We start from the raw sequence: 24,958 nt of genomic DNA, 5'->3' as shown, positions 1-24,958 counted from the left end.
CTGGCCTGAGTTGCCTTTTTATTTTTATTTTTGAGACAGGGTCTTTTTTTGTCACTCCAGCTATAATGCGGTGGCATCATTATAGCTCACGTCTACTCCTTGGCTTAAGAGATTCTCCTGCCTCAGCATTCCGAGCAGTTGGGACTATAGGTGCCTGCTACAATGCCTGGCTACATCTTCTTTTATTAGAGATAGGGTCTTGCTCAGGCTGGTCTTGAACTCCTGAGCTCAGATGATCCACCCTCCTCAGCCTCCTAAAGTGCTGGGATTACAGACTAGAGCCACCATGCTTGGCCTTTGTTGTCTTTTTGTAGGCAGTGAGTTGTCTTTGTTGCTCAAACCATGCTATTTTATTAAATCAAGGCTGGGGCATGTTCAACATCTAAGGTGTGCTTAGAATTTGTTTTTCCTTGTGGAGGGGTGGCCCTGGTCACCTGGCCACAGGTCTGTTCATGAGTCCCAGAGATGAGCAGTTTTAGAAGCTTTGCAGACAAGGACAGGGTGTTATGTGGCCAAACAAGGAAAAATTGAAATGTGTAACGGTACTTTTATTTTTAGTGCTTTTTGCATAGTGAATGTCATTTTTTAAAGGAGAGGAACATAAAAATGTATTAGATATAATGTAGTTTGCTCATAAAATGATCGTGCCTGGTATATTTGGAGTGTGGGAAAATCAGGAAAAATATATTTATTCTATCTTAACTGGGCTCTTGCTTCTCCAGAGAAGTGACTAAGCATCTTGCTCATTTTCAAGAGTTATCTTGACAACAAACTTAAAAACAGCAAGGTGAATCAGGCCCCAATCGGGTTGCTTATGGTTCCCTGGGTTTATTGGGGTGGAGGGTAGTGTTACTGGGCTGTTGGTTTGTGTTTTCTAAATCCATGAAAGGTCTCAGAAGACAGCTTCTTGTCCCTTCTTTTAAATTAAATTACTTTCTTGCTTGAGACGCAGGAAACCATGTCGTTTAAGATTCCTTACCCTGAGGGAAAACCTTCAGTCTTGGCCATAAATATGTAAGAATTAAGGGGAAGGCTATTGATGTGAATTGTTAAGATTCATAGGGAGAAATTCTTGAGAAGGAAGCTAAGCCTCCTTTGTTTTGTGCCATCTGAGAAAATGAGAGTAAAGAACAAATGTGCAAAGGTGGGCTTATAGATCTGCTGTGTGGGTGAAGGTACATGTTTAGATTAAATGCTGATTTTTAAGTAAAAAGAAAATGGGTGGGGGATTTGCCACAGGTTCGCATATTTAGAGAGTGCTTTGTCCTTTAAATGGATTCATTGTGTAAGGAGTTAGTTATAGAAAGAATTCCTGAAACTTGGTCATCCTCAGATTGTTCCTCACTCACTCTCGTGAGAATAGCATGTCAGGGGATGTCCCCTGGAAGCCTGTGAGTGCCCAGGGCAGAGGAGGCCCCTGACCCTCATAGCACAGGGAGTGTGTAGGCTCCGCGTCAGGGCCCCACAGAAAGGATTGTCTCCCCCAGTGCAGGAGGTAGTGTCTGCCCCCTTGGAGACTTCAGTCACTGACCTCATCCCTGCCTGTCCTCAGAATCCCACACCTGTAATCTCAGCACTTGGGAGGCTGAGGTGGGTGGGTGGGTTGCCTGAGCTCACAGCCTGAGCCAGAGTGAGACTCCTCTGTAAAAAATAGCCAGGCTTTGTGGCGGGTACCTATCGTCCCAGTTACTTGGGAAGCTGACGCAAGAGGATCACTTAAACTCAAGAGTTTGAGGTGCTGTGAGCTAAGATGCTGCGGCACTCTACCAAGGGTGACCAAGTGAGACTCTATCTAAAAACAAACAAACAAACAAAAAACCAAAAAAAGTGCATGCATATTTTTCATGATATCTGATACCACAGATAAGCAACAACAAAATATCCTCACGTAATTAGCATGTGGCCCTCAGGCCACAGGATGGACACCCCTGCTTAGAGGTTTGGACCATGCCAATCTATTCCTCACTAAACAGTAAAAATAGAAAGTTATAGAAAGTGTAGGGGTGGGCTGGGGGTAGGTATTTTTTTAACATCTTTTTTTTTTTTTTGTAGAGACAGAGTCTCACTGTACCATCCTTGGGTAGAGTGCCGTGGCATCACAGGGCTCACAGCAACCTCTAACTCTTGGGCTTATGCGATTCTCTTGTCTCAGCCTCCCAAGCAGCTGGGACTACAGGCGCCCGCCACAAGGCCCAGCTATTTTTTTGTTGCAGTTTGGCCGGGGCGGGTTTGAACCCACCACCCTCGGCATATGGGGCCGGCGCCCTACTCACTGAGCCACAGGCGCTGCCCAAGGGGGTAGGTATTTTGATTAGGCATCTTAGCTCCGAGTGGGGACTGGTGTTGCCCTTGGGCTGAGGCGTCCCTGTGATCCAAGCTCTGACCCGAGGCGTGCAGATGGGTGTGCTATTTGCCCCAAGCCCCCTTCTTTTGCTCTCAGTTAGGGTCACTTCTCTTCTGCCTGAATTGGCTTGGGCATCGAGAGCTTGTGGCAGGCAGGAGCAAGCCAGGGTTTTCCTCTCTGTGTCTTGAGCTGCCCTTGGGTGTCAGGCATCAGAGTGGCAGGGACAGTGGGGGCATCACTCACCAAGATCACTCACCAAGGGGGAGAGGGGCTCCAAAGTCTGCTTCCTTTAAGAGAGAAGAGAGATTTCTTGGGCTTCTTCCCAAGAATGTCTATGTGTGCTTGTGCCTTTGTCCCTGCACTTTATAGAGAGCAGCCTGCTTCACCTGTGTGTCTCCCCTCCCCAGGGCACCCTCATCCAGCATCTGAAGGAACACCTGCTTCATAGCGACATGTCTAGCAGTGACGTGCTCCTGTGCTACACCACGGTAAGGGCTTCCTGAGGGTACATGCGCTGGGTGGGTCCCCTGCTGGGCATCGCCAAGGCTGTGGGGGCGGGAATGGAGATGGGCTAGCTTCCTGCTGCCCCGCACCACCACAGTGCGACATTAAACTTGGATGTGTATCCAAGTGCTGCAGGGACTCCTGTCCTTGTCGAATGCTGAAAGGTGAACATTTAGGACAAGTTGAAGGAAGTGTATTTCACCCTAAAGGAGAACTCAAAATTGGCTTTTTCCAAGATTGCAAATATCAAGAGGTTCCAGAACAATGTAGCTAGATCACACTTTTGTGCTGCGCTTTAAAGGAAACAGAATGCTGGAGGCACATTCTCCACCTGTGGGGTTGATGCCCCAGGTCCTGGCAGTGCTCTGTATGACAGGCCCCCCCAACCACACACAGACACAGGAGGGGACCCTGGGTGGCTCTAGGTGTGTGACTATGGGCCGGTAATTTTATGCTCTCTGTGCCCTGCTGGGGGTTATGGGGTGTGGGCAAACGATTTAGGTTACTTTTGCTTTCACCACCCCTTTCCTAACAATACCTGTCCTGCCACCACCAGTGGGCCCCGGCAGGCTGGGAGCCCAGTGGGGCAGCATCAGCACAGTGGTGATTGAATTGCAGCAGCCCCCTGCAGCTCTAGTGGTGCAGGATTCAGCCATCTCTCCTGGGCACAGCAGTTTGAAATGACAGGGTTTTGTAATGAGAGGAAACACATCATGGGAAGAACTCAAACATTTGGAGCGATTTTCTTCAAGGCATTTCATCTTTACTGGAAGCATCCTGCCCACAAAGGATTGGTGGCTGGATTTTTCTATGGAGCTTTAAGGAGTGGCAGTTGTTTCAAGTATCCCCCAGCCCTGGGCCAGGCCAACACTGTGTCCCTGACTGACCTGACTTTGAACAGCTATGTCGGACAGCGAGGTGGCCAGGAAGTCTGTGTTGTTTGGGCCTCCTAGACACTGGTTTCTTTTCCTCGAAATATTTCCTTAATAAAATAAATGTAGCAAGCACATTAAAACCTGTTAAAAAAGCAGTGCGGCTGCATTTTGGCTTTTGCCTGTGCTTGCTGTTCCCTCTGGCTTTGTGTGCGGTGCTGAGGGGGAAGCAGGTGCAGAGGAGTCTTGGGGGATATTAGATTTTGATCATTGTAGCCCATTCAGGGTGGGGACAGCTGTTGGCTGAGGATGGCAAGGAAGGGTGGATTCCTGACCAAACTATGTCACTTATGCATAGGTGACCAGCTTGCTTGGCACTCTGTTCTGGCCACCTGTTAGATTTTACTGTCTGTGACCTGTGAGTTTCTGTCTGAGGGCTCTTACTCAGGGTCATATGAAACCCAAGTGGGGTGCTTCCTCACATGGCTGCCCGGCCCCATCTTCTGAGATCCTGAGCTCAGGGTATGGAATGAGGCTCTGGATGCCTCAGTGCTCCCGGGGCCTTCTTGCTCATGTGGTAGGGTCAGGGTACCCTTTTTAACCTCTAGGGCCAACAATCTTGCTGGAACATGTCTGCACCTTCTTGGCTTTAAAAAAAAATTATATTAATTGAACATTTTCAAGTAAAATTTAAAACAATTTAAATTTATTTGCATATGGTAAAAATTTGAAGGGGCAGCAATAGAATAAGTGGTGAAAGGTTGGTGTCTGCAGGGCAGAGGCAACCACACCTGTCATTGTTACGTCTTCCAGTGGCACCAACCGCTGTGTGACTCTAGGTCTTTCCGTGTGTGTGTCCTTTCCTTCAGACTAACAGGGTCACACTGCACATGCTCTGCTGTCCTTGTTTCATGCTTGTTTTGCCTTAACAAAGTGTCTGGGAGACTACTCGCGTCAGCCCAGACCATTTCTTCTTAATGACTGCATGATGCCTAATTTCTTTTTTTTGTTGCAGTTTTGGTCGGGGCTGGGTTTGAACCTGCCACCCTTGGCATATGGGGCCAGCGCCCTACTCACTGAGCCACAGGCGCCGCCCAATGATGCCTAATTTCTGACTGTTGCGAGGTACCATGTGCCGCCCGCAGTGTTTCATGTGGGCTCAGTAATGAACTGTGCAGTGTTCAGTACTGTGTGTGCACCGCTTGTGTCCATTCTGGCGTGAGCAGGCGTTTCGGCCTCTTGTTATCCCGGCAGGGCTGCAGCTGACGTTCTTTGACATGTCTTCAAGCATGTGGGTGAATACGTCTGTACGATCAGTTCTTGCCATGGAATTGCTGGGCCAAAGTGGTGTGCACTTGATCTGGGCAGTTAGCACCAAACTTTGACTCAATTTTAGGTGGGTTTTTTTTTTTTAGGGACACAAGAGGCTGAGCATTAGAGTCAAGGGGAGCTGGCCCTGAGCCCCGCTTACGCTGTGCTCCTTCTCTCTGTTGCAGGTCGGCTGGATGATGTGGAACTGGACGGTGTCCGTGCTTGCTACGGGTGCGTCCGTGGTCCTGTATGACGGCTCTCCTCTGGTCCCGACGCCCAATGTGCTCTGGGACCTGGTTGACAGGATAGGGTAAGTACCGTGATGCCATGCTCAGGACAAGGGACGGGGCCAGGCTGGCATGAGGATCAGATGCAGAGCCACCACAGCCTTCTGTCACTGTCACCATGCTGGGTGCCACCTTTGGAATGTTTCACCTTTCTGGATGTCCCTTCAAAGGGCGGATATGGGGGATGCAAGAAGCAGAGGCGAAGTTCTCAAGGAGGAACCAGGATTCTTTCTTGCAGAGTGAGGGGCTGCCTCGGGGTCTGCAAATGAACTCTGAAAGATCACAGGGCGTCAGAAGAAGGGATATGATCTCATTTCTTTACTTTTAAAAATTTATTTTTATTTACAAATTTTATTTATTTTTAAAATCATTTGTTAGTAATACTCGTATATATTTAAGGTGCTTGCCATGTTTTGCTGTATGTATACACAGTGTAGTCAGTGATTACTGTGGTTGAGCAAATTCACATGTCCATTGCCTCACCTCTTTCTGTTTTGTGATGAGAACGCCTGGAATCTCCTCTCTGAGCAAATTTCTGGTATACAATGCAGTGTTACAAGCTATGGCCACTCTGCTGTGCATTGACCTTATTTCTATAGCTGTGGAATGTGCCAGAGAAGCTCAGAACAGAGGAAAAGCTGGGTGCTGTAACTCTAACATACTGGAAGGTCGAGGTGGGTGGATTGCTTGAGGCCAGGAGCTCAACACCAGCCTGAGTAAGAGTGAGACCCTGTCTCTACAAAAAAAAGGAATGTAGCTGGGTGTAGCGGCACATGCCCCATAGTCTCAGCTACTCAGGAGGCTGAGGCAGGAGGGGCACTTGAACCCAGGAGATCGAGGCTGCAGAGAGCTATGATCACAGCACTGCATTCCAGCCTAGCTGACCGAGCACGACCCTGTCTCCAAAAAACAAACAAACGGAAACATAAAACAGAGAAGAACTAAGGGTCAGCATAAGGACTATTTCACACGGGGTTCATTGAACTGGAGAATCAAGTGTAGTAAAGGCTGAACATACAGTTCCATCCAGACAGAGTGGGGATACATACAGCATTGCTTGCCCTTGGGGCTGGTGGTCACCTGTGTCCTGAGTTCATCACCAGTATACCCCAAGACTCTTCCCCTGGCCTCCAAAGGGGGTTGCTGCCTCCCTGTGTCCTGTTGACACTTCTTTCCTGCGTGGTGGATTGGGGGTGGGCACCCCTCCCAAGGCCTGAGAGCTGTGAAAACAGGGAAGGGTCCAGAGGCCCTTCCCTTCCCTCATTGTCATTTTTTTTTTTTTTTAATTTACTTTTTTTTTTTTTTTTTTTTTTTGTAGAGACAGAGTCTCACTTTATGGCCCTCGGTAGAGTGCCGTGGCCTCACACAGCTCACAGCAACCTCCAACTCCTGGGCTTAAGCGATTCTCTTGCCTCAGCCTCCCGAGTAGCTGGGACTACAGGCGCCCGCCACAACGCCCGGCTATTTTTCGGTTGCAGTTTTGGCCGGGGCTGGGTTTGAACCTGCCACCCTGGGTATATGGGGCCGGCACCCTACCAACTGAGCCACAGGCGCCGCTCCCCTCATTGTCATTTTTTTGAGACAGAGTCTCAAGCTGTTGCCTTGGGTAGAGTACTATGGCATCATAGCTCACAGCAACCTCTAAATCTTGGGCTCAAGTGTTCTTCTTGCCTCAGTTTTTCTAGTTTTTGTAGAGACGGGGTCTCGCTTTTGCTCAGGTTGGTCTTGAACTCGTGAGCTCAAGCAATCCACTGGCCTTGGCCTCGGCCTCCCAGAGTGCTAGGGTTACAGGCCTGAGCCATCACACCTGGCCCCCTCATTGTTATTGTGAGAAACCATTAGAAGACCCTGTTCCATCAGCACTTTGCTGATAGATTAGTCTTGACTGTTGGCACTTCCTGGTCACCATGCTTTTGGTCCCCATCAGCTGAATGACAGCATTTCCAGGAAGTGAGCATGCTCTGAGATGCCCTGGTTCCTCCGTGTTTGAATCCATTTGTGGTAGGGACAGGAGGAGACATGAATGGTTTAAATCCTTGGCCATTAATGTTTTACATACATGTTAGTGTGGCCTGAATATTTAAAGCCTGACATTTGGCTCAGCATGTTGGTGAGGAAGGTTATTTCCTAACAGGAGTGTTTTCTGGCAACTCAGGTGGCTTGGAGTCTTTATCCTTCACATCTCTCAGCCAGGCTGCTGGTACTGAGTGTGAGACATCCATGTGGGGCTGGAGCAGGAGTCACAGAGGCAAGGAACTTGGGGCCCACTGGAGGGTGGAGTTCCCTCCAGTGAAGCAGACACCATCAGACAATCTGAATTGGGGCAGGGACCTGCTCCAGCTCATGCTGGAAAGGTCAGTGTGGTGTCCACATGGACAGCAAATTGTGGGACAAGAGCAGAAGCAGGGGAAGCCTCAGGTGGCTGTCACCCACAGGTGCGTGGGTGCCCTGGAGGCACCACCTGTGGGCTAGTCCACTTCTGGCTCCTCACAGGGCTCCAGGTACCTGCCAGGACACAGGGTCCCAACAGTTCAGGGTCGTGACACCGTCTCATGCTCAACATGGTGACTCTTCATAGTACTTGCGAAAAAAAGACACGGCACGCAGCGCCCATGTGGGCCCCATGCTTACATCTTACATGAGCTAAGATGCCACATTTTTAAATCATCTTATGCAAGTCCTGGAGATGGATAGGGGATTCTGCTGTTTCTTCAGACAAGCAGGGCTGTGACTCACCAGCCTGGGGACACCACCGCCAAGTCCTGGCAGCACCTTGCCGTGATCAGGGTTTGCAGTCTCACCTGTGCTTACACGCTCTCTGGAGCCACAGGGAGCCTTTGAGTGTTTTAGCAGGTGGGTGGAGATGAGCCTAATAAAGCCTGCCTATCGTTTGGGGGTGGTGGCTGGTGGTTGGACAGGTCTGACCCCATAGCTGGAGGTGGTCAGTGCTGTCCCAGGTGGGTGGTCACCATCAGAGTCACAAGGTCTCTGGTCCTGGTGACGCCTTCATCCCCAGAGAAGGGTTAATAAGACTGAGTTCATAAGCATGGTGGTGTGGTGGGAGGAGCCTGCTCCCTACGCCCTACCTCCTTTAAACCCCCCAGCCATCTCTAGGGTACAGTGACCCAAGAAGTGCGCATGGGATTAGTGGTGGCTTTAGTGGTGGCAGGTGGTTCTGATGAAGTAAGAATGAAGGCACAGGAGGTAGAAGGACCCCGGTAACCACCTCCTCGCTCTGAGGGAAACCCACCCTGCTGTTGGCTTAGCCATGCTCAGCCTGAGCCCCTGAATGTTGTGTGTGACTTTGCCTCGTAGGTCAGACAGCACATGGCATAGCAGGCTCACCTCCCATAATGGATCTCTGCACCTGAGTGTGCAGGGTGACACAGAAGAATCTCGGTTTTGTGGCCTCCTGTGTATCCGAGAGAAAACATTCTTTAGCTGTGAAGATGGAGGTTTCATGTTAAGGGCTGCCTGGCTAGAAGAAATCTGGGGAAAGGAGAGCATATTAGATAACGCTGCCCTTGAGAACATGGTGGTTTATCTTCTGAGTGCAAACACGGGGATAAAGGAACGCAGATTCTGAATGTTCGAGAAAAGAAGAGCTGCAATTTCCTAAGTTGCATAAAAATATGAACTCATTTAAGGCAAGGGGATTGGTGGAGAATTTAAAGTATGGCACCTGGTTTTAACAAGTAGAGAATTCTGTAGCCCTCCCATCCGTGTTGGAAAATGAATGTGTGAGGTTAGAATTTGAGAGTGTCTTGATTTTTATGGCCTCCTTTGATTCCCCCAGGATAAAATACTCTGTAGTTGGGAGGAGAATGGGTTCATGAGTGGATGCTGGTTTTAAATAAGGCCAAGTGTGCCCTGCATGTTGGAATCGGGGTGAAATGCTTGTCAGGTTGTACCTTGAGGTATACTCAGTGCTATGACTCACTCTCAGATAAATATTGGTTCAATCCAGAAAAATGCTGTATCTTGGATTTTGCAAATTTATCTGATAGAAATCACCAATTTCAGAAAGCTTTGCTGTGTGGGATATATAAGAGCCTTGAAGGTCTCTGGTGTTTTCTTTCCTATCCACACTTAGCATCACCATCCTCGGAACAGGGGCTAAGTGGCTGTCTGTGCTCGAAGGGAAAGACATGAAGCCAGGTGAGTGTGCTGCTTCAAGTACCTGTTCCCCGAAAATCAAGTCCACTGTATGACTATTTCTTTTTTTTTTTTTTTGAGACAGAGTCTCATTATGTCACCCTCAGTAGAGTGCTGTGGCGTCACAGCTCACAGCAACCTCAAACTCTTGGGCCTAAGTGATTCTCTTGCCTCAGCCTCCCAAGTAGCTGGGACTACAGGTGCCCGCCACAACGCCCGGCTATTTTTTGTTGCAGTTGTCATTGTTGTTTTAGCTGGCCTGGGCTGGGTTCGAAACCGCCAGCCTTGTTGTGAGTGGCCTGCGCCCTACCTACTCAGTGACAGGCGCCGTCCTGTACGATTATTTCTTGCTTGCAAGTGACCCTTACAGCTTTGCACTTAGTTCTAACCTTTTGGTTATTCTTAACCCTAGGGGAAACCCACAATCTACAGACGCTGCGCATGATCCTGTCTACCGGCTCCCCGCTGAAAGCCCAGAGCTACGAATACGTCTACAGATGCATAAAGAGCAGTGTCCTCCTGGGCTCCATCTCAGGTGTGGCTCTTGCTCTGTGTCCTGGAGTGATGAGGACAGTCCCCCTCAGTCCTCCCTCCCCCTGGAACCAGGCAGGGCCCCTGTAAGTGTGCGCACCCTCTGACCTAGCAAGTCAGTGTCCTTGCACGTGTCCCAAGGACACAGTCAGCAAGGCATGTTCCTATGCACAAGCAATTCTCATTATTCATTACTTGAGGTAGTAATGTCCTTCTGGGAGTGCTTAGCTGGCGGGGAGGGATTGGCTCTGGCCCAGCCCATCTCTGGGCAGCCACGTCTGTTAGGATCTTGGTCTGTCTTTTTGCGCTGTCCTGTTTGTCCCAGTCCTGACCCTGGAGCAGGAAAAGCAGAGGCCCATCTGGTCAGCATCCCTGAGGTCTTGGCGGGAGCAGAGTGCTTATGCCTCCTATGAGGCCTGGGGAGGCCTGTCAGACCTCGATGGTGCAGAAACAAACTTGACTCATTCATTTTCATGGGACACATCAGTCAGTGACATGAGGTGCCAGAGGAGACAGGATAGACATCACATTTTGATTCTCTGCCTGAGAGAAGAAACAAAATTATTATAGAGTGGAGGCCAGAAAAACCTTCCTGGTTTTTGGAGCTACTGAGTCATTGCATCTTAACACCTTCCCCCCACAATTCATACATACAGAGCCTGAATAGGGAAGGAACTTGTTTTATTAATAGTTATAAATGTGTGGTTTTTTTTTTTTTTTCTTTTGAGACAGAGTCTCACTCTGTCACCTAGGCTAGAGTGCCATGGCATCAGCCTAGCTCACAGCAACCTCAAACTCCTGGGCTCAAGTAATCTTCCTGCCTCAGCCTTCCAAGTAGCTGGGACTACAGGCACCCACCACAATGCCTGGCTAATTTTTCTGTTTTTATTAGAGATGGCGTCTTACTCTTGCTCAGGCTGGTCTTGAATTCCTGAGCTCTAGTGACTCTCCAGCCTTGGCCTCCCAGAGTGCTGGGATTAGAGGCATGATCCTTTGTGCCTGGCCAATATGAATGTGTGTTTTTTTTTTTTTCCAGGTATACAATGGGCACAAAGAGCAGCACGGACACCAGGCACTAAGTTAGGGAAAGGTCTCTGCTGCTTCCCTGAGCACGCTCCTTGCTTTCTTCTTTCCACTGAGCACCACTGGCCTCTGTGAGTGGAGTGTCCCAGTTCCTGCTGTGCCCTACCAACCTAGCCACGCACCAGCGTGGTGAGAGTCTGTGCCCTCCCTGCAGGTGCACCTGGCTGAGTAGCACCATGAGTCCCTCCACGCACAGGTGCTGGGTCAGCGCTTGCTTGTCAGCAGCTGTGTGTCTGGGGTGGTGGCCTCATGCTGCCTCCCTGCTTGATGGCCTTGGAGTCTGACTCCATACTGAGCTCAGAAGCAGCACTGTTTTCCACCTAGTGCAGCCTTTGATGTGAGAAATCACGTTCCACAGTGTCCTCAGCTGGGAGGGTTTCTGTTTCTCTGACCATCAAGCGAATATAAACTATAGCGAACCAGCCCTCCCACATGACCCTCTGCCAGGGCAGTGCCTGCAGGGCGAAGCTCCCATGTGCTGTGACCCTGAGTCTGGAATTTCAGCGTGACCATGGGAGATCATTTATTTAGAGCATCCTCTAGCAGAAGTCTCAGTCAAAACATAAATCACCAGACACTGGGGGTTCATGCTGATTTCTAAGTCATTTCTTCATTTCTCCCTTAAAAAAACAAACAAACAAACAAACAAAAAAAAACTCTTGACTTTTTCTTTTTCCTAGTATTTATCTGGGGAGAGTAGCAGGTATTTGTCCTTTTTGGCTCTTTTTCCTTTGTTGTTCATTAATAAAAAATCAGCAATTCATCTTAGTTTTCTGAATTTCGACTCTCCTTTTGCCCTTGCTCACAGGTGGCACTGACATCATCTCCTGCTTCATGGGCCAGAATCCTTGTGTCCCTGTGTACAAAGGGGAGATTCAGGCCCGGAACCTGGGCATGGCTGTGGAGGCATGGAGTGAGGAAGGTGATGGCTTTGATGACCTTTCTTTTCTGTGACTGGGTGTGAGGAGCAGCTGGGAAGCTGCTGGGATATGTGACATTGCTTGGGGATAGTCCTTTAAAACAGCCCTGTCTGAGAGGGTGGCTCCTGTCACTTACAGTGTGATATCCTTTCCCCTCAGCCTGGTTTCACCCCCTGGGGGCTGCCTGTCCTCAGCCCCTGAGAAGACGGTGTTGGGCAGGAGCACAGTTGGAGAGTTGTGTGTCCAGGAATGGTGGCCAGGCAGGTGGTTCTTATCTTGAATCTTGACCTTGGTGCTAGAAAAATGCACAGTGGCCAGCTTACCACGTCTAAGAGCCTAGCCATGGGCGAGGACACTCTCCTGTCCTCTTTTGCTGGCCTCTGTGGCCCGTCCTCTGCCTGCTCTAGTGTGGGGGCCTGAAGGACTCAGGCTCTAGGAAGCAGTTGAGGAGACACGTATGTGCCCTATGGTCTAGGAATCCCCCCTGGGGAAAAATACTTGCACATCTTATGAAGAAGGTCATAGAGGCAAGAATGTTTGTGGCCCGTTGATTTGTAACAGAAAACATGATCGGGAACAATATAAGTGCCCATCCTCAGGAGGAACAAGATCTCTGATCACTTGTGGAAAGTGACCAGAGTGACAGACACATGGCAGCCTGAATGAGTTGCCTAGGTGTTGCCTTGAGTGAACAAAGCAAGATGCTGAACACGTTAACAAGGAACTGCTACGGAGTCTAAAGATGTGCAAGATAAAGACGCACATTGCCAGGGATGCGTGTGTGGGAATAACAGGGCACTACATTCAAGGGGGAGATTGGGGGGGTGTATGGGGAGGAGAATCCTTTTGGGGGGGGGCTGTGGGTGTAGATTTCTCTGTACCTTGCGTGTGTCTGAAATACCACACAAGTAACCACTCGGGAGAGCGCACTGCACCAGGGAGCAGGGCCAGTGTGCGTCCTGGGCTTAATTTTTGTCCTTTCACACCAGGAAAGGCCGTCTGGGGGGAGAGTGGTGAGCTGGTGTGTACGAAGCCCATTCCGTGCCAGCCCACGCACTTCTGGAACGACGAGAACGGCAGCAAGTACAGGAAGGCGTATTTCTCCAAATTCCCAGGTAGGTTGATGAGACGCAGACGGAGCCTCCATGTCTAATTCTGTCTACCACTGCCCACTCCCCCGACCTTCCCCTTCTCCCCAAACCCACCCCTGACAAAGCCTGGAGCAGCTGCTCACAGCTCACTGTGCCAGTGGGGTGGTCAGTATCTTGTCATCTTCAGCCTGAAGCCATCCTGTGAAACTGTCATCTGGGTTTAGTTGAATCTCAGCCACCCTCTGTGACCAGAGCCCCTCAGCCCCGACCCCTGATGCTGGAAGCTGGCCTGAGCCAGCATTTGCCCGTGGGAGGGCGTGGAAGAGGCGCCCGGCTCAGTCTCCCCCAGTCCTGATGGGCATGTTAGAGGAAGAGTATTCTCGCAGTGGGACGACTCATAACCAGACACGTCATTCTCACACAGACTGACACCCTTGCCTGTCATCTTTTGAGGGGTGCCTTGCCCCAAAGTGAGGAAGTCTTTTATTTAAAGCTCTGGTTCCTGCCTCCCTCTTATCTTATTTCATAAGCAACCTCGAGTTGTTTCTGCTATATAATTCATAATTTAGCAAGCCTTCTGTTCTGGAGTTATTTATACTAACTACTTGCTTTCCGCAGTCTCTAGAAAGGTACTTTAATTTTATATAAACCATGTGTGGAGAATCAGAAAGTGGCAAGTGACCATTAGTGGTAGAGTTTGCCACGGATCCTTCACATTTCTCTATTTGGCCTTCCCTGTTTGTACGTCATGTGTCAAGGCCTTTGTACCTAGGATAGTGCCTCCCAGGCAGGAGTGTGGGGCTCAGTTTCCCTCAGTGCAGCTCAGCCTCTGTCAGATCCCTGCTGCACTTAAGCCCCACCTTGGCTCCTGCCAGCATGCAGATATCCAGACAGACTTGTGCAGAAAAGCAAGTGCATTCATAGAGAACTACTCTTCACATGACTCTGAAGGGAGCAGGGGCTCCTGTGTTAGGAAGGGAGGCTAAAAGGATTAGAACCTGCTCTTGAGGGTCCATCTAAGACATGGACCTTCATCTTCCTCAGCATTGCTTTTTGAAAAGGGTTTCTGTCACATGCATAAGGGTTCATGTGCTAAATGCCTCTCAGGATTAATTTTAGAATAAATCATGTTCTTCTTGAAATTCCGATATTCCTTCTTGGAGAAAGCAAATACCTTATGACCATTCTTATTTCCATTTTTGCCTTGGCTGCCAGGAAACTCAGAGCTGAAAGCTTTGCTTTGTTGTAGAAGTCCTCTTATCCCTGGGCAGAGTTTTCATTCTCTTTAAATAATCCTATCATGAAGTTGGTTTTACAGGTGGCTTCCTCAAATATTTTCTGGGAATAAGTGGGAGAGATATGAACAAATATGGAATTATAAAGATAGATAATATAATGGTTCTGAAGCTATTGGTCATGGACAAGGTGAAATTGGTTGAACTTAGACTATTTCCTCAAGCACCAGCACTGAGCGAGGGATTCTTGGACTGTGTAGGAAACAGATTGATGATAAAGTAAAGCAACAAAAGCAAAGTCTTCCTTCCTGCAACAGGGAGTAGATTTACAGACATCATTGCCTTAAAAAACGATGCCAGGTGAAAATATAAATAGGCCATATGCTGGTGTGGAAAGAGAGCCAAGAAATTATTAAATGAAAAACGAGAGTTCAGAACAGAGGGCATCGTATCCCTTGTGTGATTATGTGAATAAATGCTGAATGAATGTGTGATAAGGGGTTACACGAGTGGTGGAGTTATGAGCCATTTTGCCTTTCTTTTTGGCTTTTTGTTATTTTTAAAAACCTATAAATATTGAAAATAAATTAAAAGCAGACTTAAGAAAGATTTGGATAATTGCAGATGACAAATTCCAAACAAGCTTGGTCCGTTGTCATCTGTGGTCATCTGTACATACTGTATTTCCACTTCTGCCAGGTGACTCGGAGCTGACGCCACTGTTTTGAGGAATCAGAATGAGCTAAACTTGTCGTAGGGAGGGAGACTTTGCTTTTGTGGCTTGGTCTTGTCAGTACACGGTTTCCTACACATCGGCACAGAAGCCAGCAGTCCCTTGTGGGTTGCTCCGCATGGCCTGGTGTGGCAAGGGGTCAGAGTGTTTTCAGGGGAATGTCTTCACAGAAGAAAATTCCTTTAGGGTGCATGAGCATCTTCCTTTTCTTCTGCACTTCTAGGGCCTTAGTAATCAAGGCAGGGTACTACAAAGGGCCCAGAAAACTCAGAAATTTTCATCAAACCCAGGGGAGACCTGACTGCACAAAAAACAGACTATATGTTCATCCTGGCACTGAAGTTCTAAGTGAAACGGGATTCCCAGGTGGGAGGGGACAGGCTCTGCAGCTGTCCTGTCTCCAGGGCCTCCATGCATGAACCTGGTTTATTGTTCATATTGATGCGCTGGGAGCCATAACAGGTGTGCTTTTGGAGAAACTTGGTAGGTCATATGCAAGCCTAGGGATGGATTCTTTGCCTTGTTTATGTCAGTGAATCTTTTCAAAGTCCAATGAGAAAGAATTAGTTTCATGCTTTAGCTGGAAAGATCTGGAGGCCCGCAGTTCTCTTTTGCATCAGCCTAAATAGCTCATGGCTGATCTCGTGCCCTTTTACTGCCTCCCAGGGACCCTGCAGACAGGCCTCCCGGCCTTCACTCCTGCGGAAGGCCAAGCCAAGCATTGGAGAAGTGTCTCCTTCATGGCATCGCACAAACAAATGAATACCTGGAATGTGTCCTTGTAGTGTGGGGGATCAAGGGCTGACGTTACCTGCGGGCAGGAGGAAGCCTCCTTGGTGGTATCCTCAGAAGACCTGGCTTCTGCTTACTGCTTGGTGTCTGAGTAGGGGGTGTGGGAAAGGAACCATTCCCTGTGGATGTTACGTCCAAAGCTGGGGGTTTGATCCCATGGGTTGATTAGTTTTGGTACATCTCAGGATGGAGACCTCCTTCTGCATGTTGCTGGCCCTGGGCCCAGCTGCATACATGGCCACGCTTATGGCTTGATAAAAGCATAGAGAGTGCTCAGGACAGCACAGTGTCACCCTCTCTGGTTCTTTCCTCTTTTCCTACCCCGCGTGTCCCCTGGGTTTCACCTGCTGATGGGCTTTACGTCCACAGGGCTGGTATTCTAGCTCAGGCCTGTATTGCTGGGACCAGTGCAGTAGTCTCCTGCTGGGCATGCTGATCATTTGTTTCACTCCAAGATCTGCCAGCCCCTGCAGGCTCAGCACCCCTGCTGCCCTGGCCATGCTTGCTTTCCGAGGCTCATTCTTCCCCATCCTCCACTCAGAGTGGCCCCCTCCGGGTGTTCCTGCTGACCTCCAGTGTCATAGCTGAGGTTGGTCTTGCCCCCTTGAGTTCCTGTAGCCCTTGTTGGTATCTACAGGAGAGTATTTCTCCACATGCCAGAGCGGGACAGGTGCAATCACCAGTGGAAGGTGTGCTCCTGGGGGCAGGAACTGACTAGTTCCCTTCTACCCACACTCCAGAGCCCTCAACCCCACACATACCTGTTTTGGGGCCTGGGTGGTGTCTCTGGACAGCCTCCCATTGCTGTCACCTGTGCCTTGGGTGTCTGTCCAGGCCACCAGTCACAACCCCTTTTCCTTGGGGTGATGTAGGGCTCTGCCTTCCTTGTAGGTATCTGGACACATGGAGACTACTGCAGGATTAACCCCAAGACCGGAGGCATCACCATGCTTGGCCGCAGGTGAGGGGTCTGTGGACTTGGCTTCTCTTGCATGGAGCCCCTGTCATGGGGCATCTGGGGAGGGGGAGAGGCAGCACTGCCCATGAGAATCAGTGTCCCCTGCCCCACCTCACCATCAGGGTGTCCCCACCACGCATGCCTCTTGCTGGTGTCTTGGACCTCCCTTCCCTCCCTGCATTCCCCAGGTTCTCTGTGCTTTCCCACCCATGGCCTTTGCACATGCTGTCCCCCTGACTGAAGACCCCTCTGAGGGTATGTCATCTGTTCAGTCTGTGGCATGGGCTGACTGTCCCCATGTTGGGCCCTTCTTGTGTTGTTGCTGGAGAAGGGTATTCCTGTGCCAGCCTCCTGAGGGCCTGCAGTGGTGGGTTTCAGACAGGGGCCACAGCAAAAGTGCAGCCACTGTCTGTACCCGGGAGGGGGAACATGTGTACAGGTGGGAAAGGCTGAGATGTTTCTGCACAGAGGGGCCTCCCTGGGTGTGTAGTTTAAACTTGGGAAAAGGTGGGTGGCAGGTTGGAGGTAAGGAGCTGGCAAGGGAATCTTCAGCAACTGAGCCTGGGGGCTACCATGTGTAAAAGGTGGCAAATGCTCTCTGCTGGGGACCCCTGGTCACTTGCCTCGCTCCAGAGCTGCTGTGTGTCCCTGACTGACCTCATCTCTTTTTCCAGTGACGGCACGCTCAACCCCAATGGAGTGCGATTTGGCAGTTCGGAAATCTACAACATTGGTGCGCATTTCTTCTCCCAGATTGTCCCTCGGTCTTCCAGGGGGGAGGGCGTGTCCTAGCAGAGCCCCTCGACTCTGGCTCCTTTGCCTCTGGTGTGAGACGGGACCTTTCCAGAGTGTACCTGTCATGTTGCTGTAGCTCATAAAACCTCAGAATGGGATTTTTAAGGTCCCTTGGCCCATCCCCTTCCCCATTATATTTCATCCTCATGGTGATCTTGGTTAGGTTGGTAAATTGTGCCTACTCTTTATGGGTGACGAAAAAGAAGCACAGAGAGGGTGCAGGATTGCTGAGGTCACACAGCACAGTGCTAGAAACCAAATCCTGGCAGGGTAGCTCCCAGGTCTCATGACTGCATAGTGGAGTCACCTGTGGGCATTCAGAACTGCAGGGCCAGGGACCCAGGCCCAGCCCAGGCCTCAAGGTCAGGGGGCCTCATACGTTAGTGTTCAGGTCAGAATCCTAAAGTTGCATCAGGGTTATGTGTGCAGCCAGGGTGGAGAAGTCTTCATCTGTCTGACCCTGCCACGGTACTTGCTTCCTTTGTATTTTGAATTAATTTCTTGTTAGTAAGCAAGGTGGCACCTGGCCCCCTTATAAAGCCTTACATGGTCCAGGGGACGCCAGAGCTCTGCCTCTCCCTTGACTGCCATTCTTGCACTTGCGAAATGGCTCCCTCTGCCACTGTTATGCAAGACGCTCCATCTGGGGGGCTGGGAAGGACATAGACACCCCTTTCAGGCCTGGGGAGCCCAGCGTCTCCACCTGTCTGGCCAGTCAGGGCTGGACCTCAGCTGAGGAGCATTCTGTGTGCATGTCCCCCTGTCCTGTCTCCACAGTGGAAGCTTTCGAAGAGGTGATGGACAGCCTATGTGTCCCCCAGCAGAACAAGAATGGGGAGGAGAGAGTGGTTCTCTTCCTGAAAATGGCTTCCGGACACTCATTCGGGCCAGACTTGGTGAGGCGGATCTGCAACGCCATCCGCATCGGCCTGTCTGCCCGGCACGTGCCCAGCCTCACCCTGGAAACCAAGGACATCCCGGTACGGCCAGTCTCCTGCCACTCTGTGGTGACCAGACCGCTGCCATCTCCCGGGAGCCTACATGTGCCAAGCATTGCACAGCGCAGCCTGCTCTGGCTTTATATAGCGCGTGTCCGTGTTGCCTGGCAACGCTGCCCCTTCCCCCATCCTTCCCTGTCCTCAGATCGCATTCTCAGCAGCTTCTGCTAAATGGCTATGTGCAAGGGTCAGCAGGTCCAGCCCGTAGGCCCTTCTGGCTTTTTCCCAGTGCAGTTTTAGTGTCTTCTCACAATCATTAATGAGAAAATTAATTTTAACTTTTTAAAGAGCTGTTGGATGCTCTTGTGTTTTAGATTTAAGTTCTACTCATGGAGATGAGACAAGAGTCTATTTAGAGGCCAGTCTTCTGAAGGCTGCTTCCCCCATTACCCTCTGTTTAGGTTCTAAGTGGAGGAGGAGGCTCCCCCAGACTGGATGGCAGTTTTCATTGCATCACTTACAAAACGGTGCTCCTGCAAGCTGGGAGGCACTGCCCTGTACATGCATGCGTGTGTGTGTGTGTATTTGTGTCCACATGCAACGATCTGAGCACACTGCCACCAGGCCGTTTGCGTTTGAAGCCTGCAGGATGGCTGCTCACTAAGGAGCAGGCGGGAGAAATACTAATCAGGCTCACAGGAGCAGGGATGAGTCTGTCTGGCACAGTTAGACACTGGATTTAGCAGGAAATACTGCTTTTTGGACAATATTGAAATATGTGAGCCCATTGACTTTGAAACTGCCAGAGCATACTTAGATCATTCCCTTTGTCAAATGTTCTTTCAATGTCTTGCAAACAAACCTGATCAGGAGAAGGGGTTGCGGGGAGTGCTCATGGTGCAATTCCTAACTGTCCCCTGGACAGCCGGTCTTCCCTCAGCCTCCACTTGAGCCACCTGCTTCCCTCCTTCTTCAGCCACTTGTCTGCATTTGCAGAACCGATTCTTTTTCTATCCTTGTGTTCACACACTTCCTTTCCATGTAGGTTATACACAGGAGGGGCCTCAAGGCTAGGGGGCTTTCCTTCTTTCCCCCTCTCTCTTTCTGGCTGGTGACTCTCTGTAGAGACATCGGTTCAGGGTGAGAAGGCACAGTTTTGTTTCCTTGTTTTTTTTTTTTTTTTTTGACTATCTCACTCTGTTGCCCCAGTTAGAGTGACATGGCCTCAGCCTAGCTCATGCAACCTCAAACTCCTGGGTTCAAGGGATTCTCCTGCCTCAGCCTCCCAGGTAGCTGGGACTACAGGCATTCACCATCACGCCCGGGTAATTTTTCTTTTCTTTTCTTTTTGAGACAGAGTCTCACTCTGTCACTCTGGGTAGTGTTGTGGTGTCATGATGCCTCACAGCAACCTCAAACTCCTGGGCTCAAGTGATCCTCCTGTCTCAGCCTCCTGAGTGGCTGTGACTACAAGTGCCCACTACCACGCCCAGCTAATTTTTCTATTTTTGATAGAGGTAGATTTCCCTCTTGCTCAGGCTCGTCTTAACTCCTGAGCTGAAGAAATTGTACTGCCTGCACCTCTTTGAGTGCTGGGATTGCAGGCGTGATCCACCATGCCTGGCTGAGAAGGTGCTTCTTGAATCATGACCCTTACTGTCTTCCCTGGTGGAGGCCCAGGGTTTTCCGTCAGTGCATCAGTGTTGCCTGCATCTGGAACATTTAAGTCTGATGTTTTCCCCCTTGGCTTAATTTTGTTGAAAATGTGTCCTTTGCTGCCAAAATGATTATTCCCAAACTGTGTCTGATCACGAGCGTAGTGGAGAAATTTATTAGACAGAAAACCACAGATGTTTCTTTCTGTCCCTGTTGTGGCTTTCACTGGGTGCCCGGCTGGGTTGCAGGCTCTTCTCTCCCCAGTTCTGTTTTCTTCGGAGTCTCATTGCTCTGTGAGGTCATTTTGAGGGTTACTTGGGATTCTCAAGTCCCCTTGTATCTTCAGACTCCCCTGGGGCATTTAGGATCAGCTTTACCTTGCGTGTCACTGCTGGGCAGGGTTTGGCCTGGCCTCCGTGGGGGTGGTGATACCACATGGCCCAGCCTGCCTTGTTGGGAACTGGACCCACCTCAGGGCCAAAAGAGGATGACTAAAGTCCCAACTGCAGAGGTTTGGGGTCTTGCTGAGGCAGGAGGGCCTTTTCTGGGGCTGATGACCCACATGATATTTGTGGAGAGTGGGCTGTTCCCCAACCACCCTGGGAACAGCCCAGGCTTAGAATATGTTCTGCCCTGGGTCACTTGTGAAGGAGGCCATGCTGTTCTGTTGCTGAGGAGTTGGTGCTGTTTGGAGCATTTGCGGGGGCCCTGGAGAACAGAGCCATCTGGGACCAAGGCCAGCCACACTCCTCGTGCCAGAGCAAAGCCCTTCCCACCTCTGGTTTGCAACATGAGGAGAGGAGCCCTTCACCCACCTGCCAGGCTCAGAGAGAAGATGTGGTACAAGGGAGTGAGAGACCCTGGAATGGGGCAGACTCTGGGCTGGTCTGATCCTGTAACTGCTGGTCTTGCGGGGGCTTGTTGCGCCAGGGCTCTCACTTAGGCTCACTCCATTTGTTCCTTTGAGGCATGACTTTGGGCCATGAATTTGCATCCCTGAGTGTTTCCTCACCTATAAAATGGATTGATAGCAGTGCCTGCCTGTTGGGTGTAATGGACCTCGTGGTACTCAGAAGGCAGTCCTCATGCCTCAGTTTCTGGGTTCCTTCCTTGACAGTCTGCCTACTTCTTGAGTCGGTCTTTGTACAAAGCCCTTTTCTGTACTTTATCTCTGCTCAGAGAGGGCTGCCCTGCATTTCCTGTTTAAGGCTGTACCCTCCGGGCTGCATCTTTATCCCTGACAGCAATTGCTGTGGGTTTGAGGTGCATTCTGTGTACTGTCCACGTCTGCCTGGAGTGGAGGTTCCTTGGAAGTGGGAACCTTGTCAGCTCAGCCCCTTCTTCCAGAGCTCAGCTCATTGCCAAGGCAAACAGCAGGTGCTCATACGCATATAGGGAGTGAACTGTGAGTGGAGACAGGTGGGACAAGCTTGTCTTTTTCATGCCTGTTTTATGGATTCAGAAACTCAGAAAGGTTTCTTCCCAAGGCTGTGGTCTCCACCGACAAACCCAGAATAGAGACTTTGGGGCTCTGGATGGGCCCAGGGGAACAGGCATGGGGCGTTAGAGGGGTCTCTGTCTTCAGGGGTCATGGCTGGGATGCTTAGTCCTTCCTGTCTACCTGTAGCCGGGGAGGCCCATGCCTTTCCCTCTGCCCTTCTCCCAGAGCAAACAGCCACGAGATTTCTTTTAAGATGATGCCTTTTGTGTTTTGTCAGCTGACGGAAGATGATACAAAGTATTAGGTCCTACAAGCCATCCCTGGAGCTTCTGTGTAAAGTTTAGTGGCACATAAAGCATGAGAGACATTTGCCTTTCACAGAGAGAGGGCTGATGACACCACACTGAAGTGACAGGCAGTCCCTTTGAAGAAGCCGGCACTTAGATCCTTAATTAGTTCACACGTTGGTTGAATTTTTCAAATGAATGAATTTTAATGACATCTCATTAAAGGTTAAAAAAAAAACACTAGAGCTTCGAAAGCTCTGGGTGTTGTAGCCTTACTGGGCTCTGCTGCTTTAGAAGTTGCTTAGCCCCTAAACATTCCTGCACTGCTGAAAGCCCGTTTTGATTAAAGATGGAGCACACAAATTTGAGAGGGAGCTTCAAATGTTTGGAAAGAGTCTGTGAGAAAAAGTAATGTGCTGTCCCACACAGATGGGGGTTCTGAGACAGAGTTTGTGGGGACTTGGGGGAGGCTTTTGGACATAGTCCCAGGAAGCCAGACTACTCTTAGAGTGGTGATAGATAGTCTTTATAATAAAATGTGATAAAATACATATAATGAAATAAATTATAAATATAAATTAAAATGAAATCATCATAACATTTAATAGCAGGTGCTCCTGAAGCCATATGTGTGTTAAACCCATTTACTTTTGTGTCCATGTGCTCCCCAGGATAGGGTCTGTCACCCCGATTTGACATTTGAGGAAATAAACTCAGGGTAAGGAATTCACTGGGGGTCCCCAGATGTGGAAGTCACATCACTGTTGGAAACTCCCTTCTTTGAGGTACATGTTGGGAATCGGGAATGAGCTGTGGATTTTCCTAGTCTGTAGTCCTGGTGAGGGAGGGCCTGAATTCTGGGAAAGAGACCCCTTTCCTGGTTTTTCTCTCTAGAATATGCATCACTGGGGGGCAATGGGGGGGGGTCTGGCTCGGGTGTAACACACACAGCTGGATTCTGATCAAATGTGCAACATTACAAGAATTCATTGCTCACACTGACCTCACGATATTTTTGTGATGGCCTCATGTTCTAGATGACCCCCCTGGGGGCAGCATAGAAAGGTTCTAGAGAGTTGGTTCTGGCCTTGAAATTGCCTTTCACAGCACACTTTTCTCCCCCCTAGACGGGACAGTTGTATTTCCAGGCACTTTGGTGTCTCTTTTCAGACCTGCTGGGAACAGGGGACCCTTGGAGCTGAGACTCATCTGCTGTTGGTGCTCTAGGTTGAGATGGGGCCTTTGGGTTTGGATGAGAGCTGAGGGATCATTTTCTCTTCAGGTTTAAATGTTCTTTTTTGTTTGTTTCTTTTGCCTTTCCCTCACAGTATACACTTAATGGCAAGAAAGTAGAAGTGGCTGTGAGGCAGATCATTGCTGGCGAAGCTGTGGAGCACCGAGGGGCCTTCTCTAACCCCGAGGCACTGGATCTGTACCAGGACATCCCTGAGTTGCAGGACTTCTGACGGCTGGCATGGCGCTCAGCAGCACACGTGCACTATGACTGCTGTATGCTCGAGACATTACTTGGAAACCTACAGCTGTTTCAAAAGGATGCCTGTGCCAAGCGCTCTGTAGTTTAGGGTGAGGGAATAGGTTCTGTTTAGTAGTTAAACCCGGGGACACCTGGGTCTTCTGCATGCTTGAGTTGGACTCCGGACTTTAGAGACCTCCACAGGGAGCATCTGGGTTGCATTCACGGCACCGCAGTGACAGCGTGTGTGTCTTCTGTGCACTCAGTGAAGAGGGGCATAGTGTGGCTGGTGCTCCTGTGACAGGCATACACTCCTAAGCCACGATCTTACCCTCTACCTCCTGCCCCTGTTATTCCATTTCACTCTGTAAAGGTGCAGCCCCATTTCTTCCCTTGGCGCCTGTTTCTCCTCAGGGCCATCCATCCGCTGCTGAGATTTAGCTGTTCCGAGGGACCCTCCAGCACAACTTGACACATATTTTCCTGGCTGGCTGTCAGACCTGTGCTGGCCACTCACACGTTTTCTGCCTCATGGGCAGAACATGATTTCCAGGAGGACTGTGTGGCACACGCCAGCCAAAGAACACCTCTCAGCCAGCAGGAAGGCCTTCTTTTCACTCTGTAATAGGATCTCTTTATTGCACAGACTTTGCATTTAAATGTATTTAATGCCGAGCATCTGGTGTGTGGTGTATGATGCAGCGGGTGTCCACTCTGGTTCTTAGCGGATGCCTGCCCAGGCAGTGTGCTCACGAGGGTCCTCTGGAGACAGAGCTGCCTGGCCTCTGCACCACCTCTGCCTGAGAGTTCTTGGTGTGTACATGTTGAAACTATGTCATCAGCCCTTACAAGTGCAGTCATGGGCTTCGACAATCAGGTGGTTTGTATGTACATTTAGTTAGTAATCCTGATGTTCATTTTTGTATTTTTTTAAAACTGAACACAGTGAAATAGTTTCCTGAATCCTTTTTCTTCTGGATAATAAAAATATAGGGGGAGGGTGCAATGAGGAATTTTATGCAATAAATAAACGTATAGGTGTATGTGTACACCCATCAGTGCACACATGCGCGTTTTCTCCCAAGAGGGTGACTGCATCTGCGTGTGTGAGGCTGCTTGTACCAAAGCACCAGCCCATACCTCTTCCCTACTGTTGTTTAGGGCCTAATTTGTGGGGGCATTTTCTGGGCCCCTGGTATTTAGCCAAGGTCTCCCGTGACTGGCCAAGGATGCTGCTCAGTGTGCAGACAGCACCCCGGCTGCCCCACGGCCCAAAGCCCGCTGGATTTCTGGATGTCAGCACTTATTGTCGCAAGAGCTATGTGTCACTTGGGTTGTGCTTGGCTTCATGCTGGAGAATCCAGGCTGAGCCCAGAGGGGTTTGCAGTCTTTATGTCACTGAAAGTAGGAGGCAGGATGGTCTTCTGGGGCTGAGTGGTCCCCAGCCCCTACCTTCTGCTCCTCAGTAGGTGGCTGCCCCACCTCCAGGCAGGAAGAAGGAGGCAGTGACAAGAGGGCTAAGTTAAAGGCAGAAGTCTGTACCTCTGGGGG

General features: G+C 49.9%; 1 protein-coding gene across 3 annotated transcripts in view; it reads left to right on the top strand.

Moving 5' to 3' along the window:
• AACS (acetoacetyl-CoA synthetase) overlaps positions 1-24,463 on the top strand; it is a 64,944-nt gene extending 40,481 nt beyond the window's left edge. Inside the window, exons 9-18 of one of the 3 annotated variants that reach the window (XM_053587795.1) lie at positions 2,752-2,832; positions 5,217-5,341; positions 9,412-9,476; positions 9,886-10,008; positions 11,896-12,009; positions 12,997-13,122; positions 16,750-16,819; positions 17,491-17,549; positions 18,389-18,591; positions 23,262-24,463. In XM_053587795.1, coding sequence (XP_053443770.1) covers positions 2,752-2,832; positions 5,217-5,341; positions 9,412-9,476; positions 9,886-10,008; positions 11,896-12,009; positions 12,997-13,122; positions 16,750-16,819; positions 17,491-17,549; positions 18,389-18,591; positions 23,262-23,399 — 1,104 coding nt within the window. In that variant the 3' untranslated portion in view covers positions 23,400-24,463. Of the gene's footprint in view, positions 1-2,751; positions 2,833-5,216; positions 5,342-9,411; positions 9,477-9,885; positions 10,009-11,895; positions 12,010-12,996; positions 13,123-15,732; positions 16,708-16,749; positions 16,820-17,490; positions 17,550-18,388; positions 18,592-23,261 lie in introns of those variants that run through there. The other 2 variants (XM_053587796.1, XM_053587797.1) reach the window with 2 other exon arrangements.
• The last annotated feature ends 495 nt before the right edge of the window (positions 24,464-24,958 follow it).

The sequence above is a fragment of the Nycticebus coucang genome, chromosome 4, assembly GCF_027406575.1.
Source record: "Nycticebus coucang isolate mNycCou1 chromosome 4, mNycCou1.pri, whole genome shotgun sequence".
Taxonomy (NCBI): Eukaryota; Metazoa; Chordata; class Mammalia; order Primates; family Lorisidae; genus Nycticebus; species Nycticebus coucang.
This window is presented reverse-complemented; position numbering and strand designations above follow the sequence as displayed.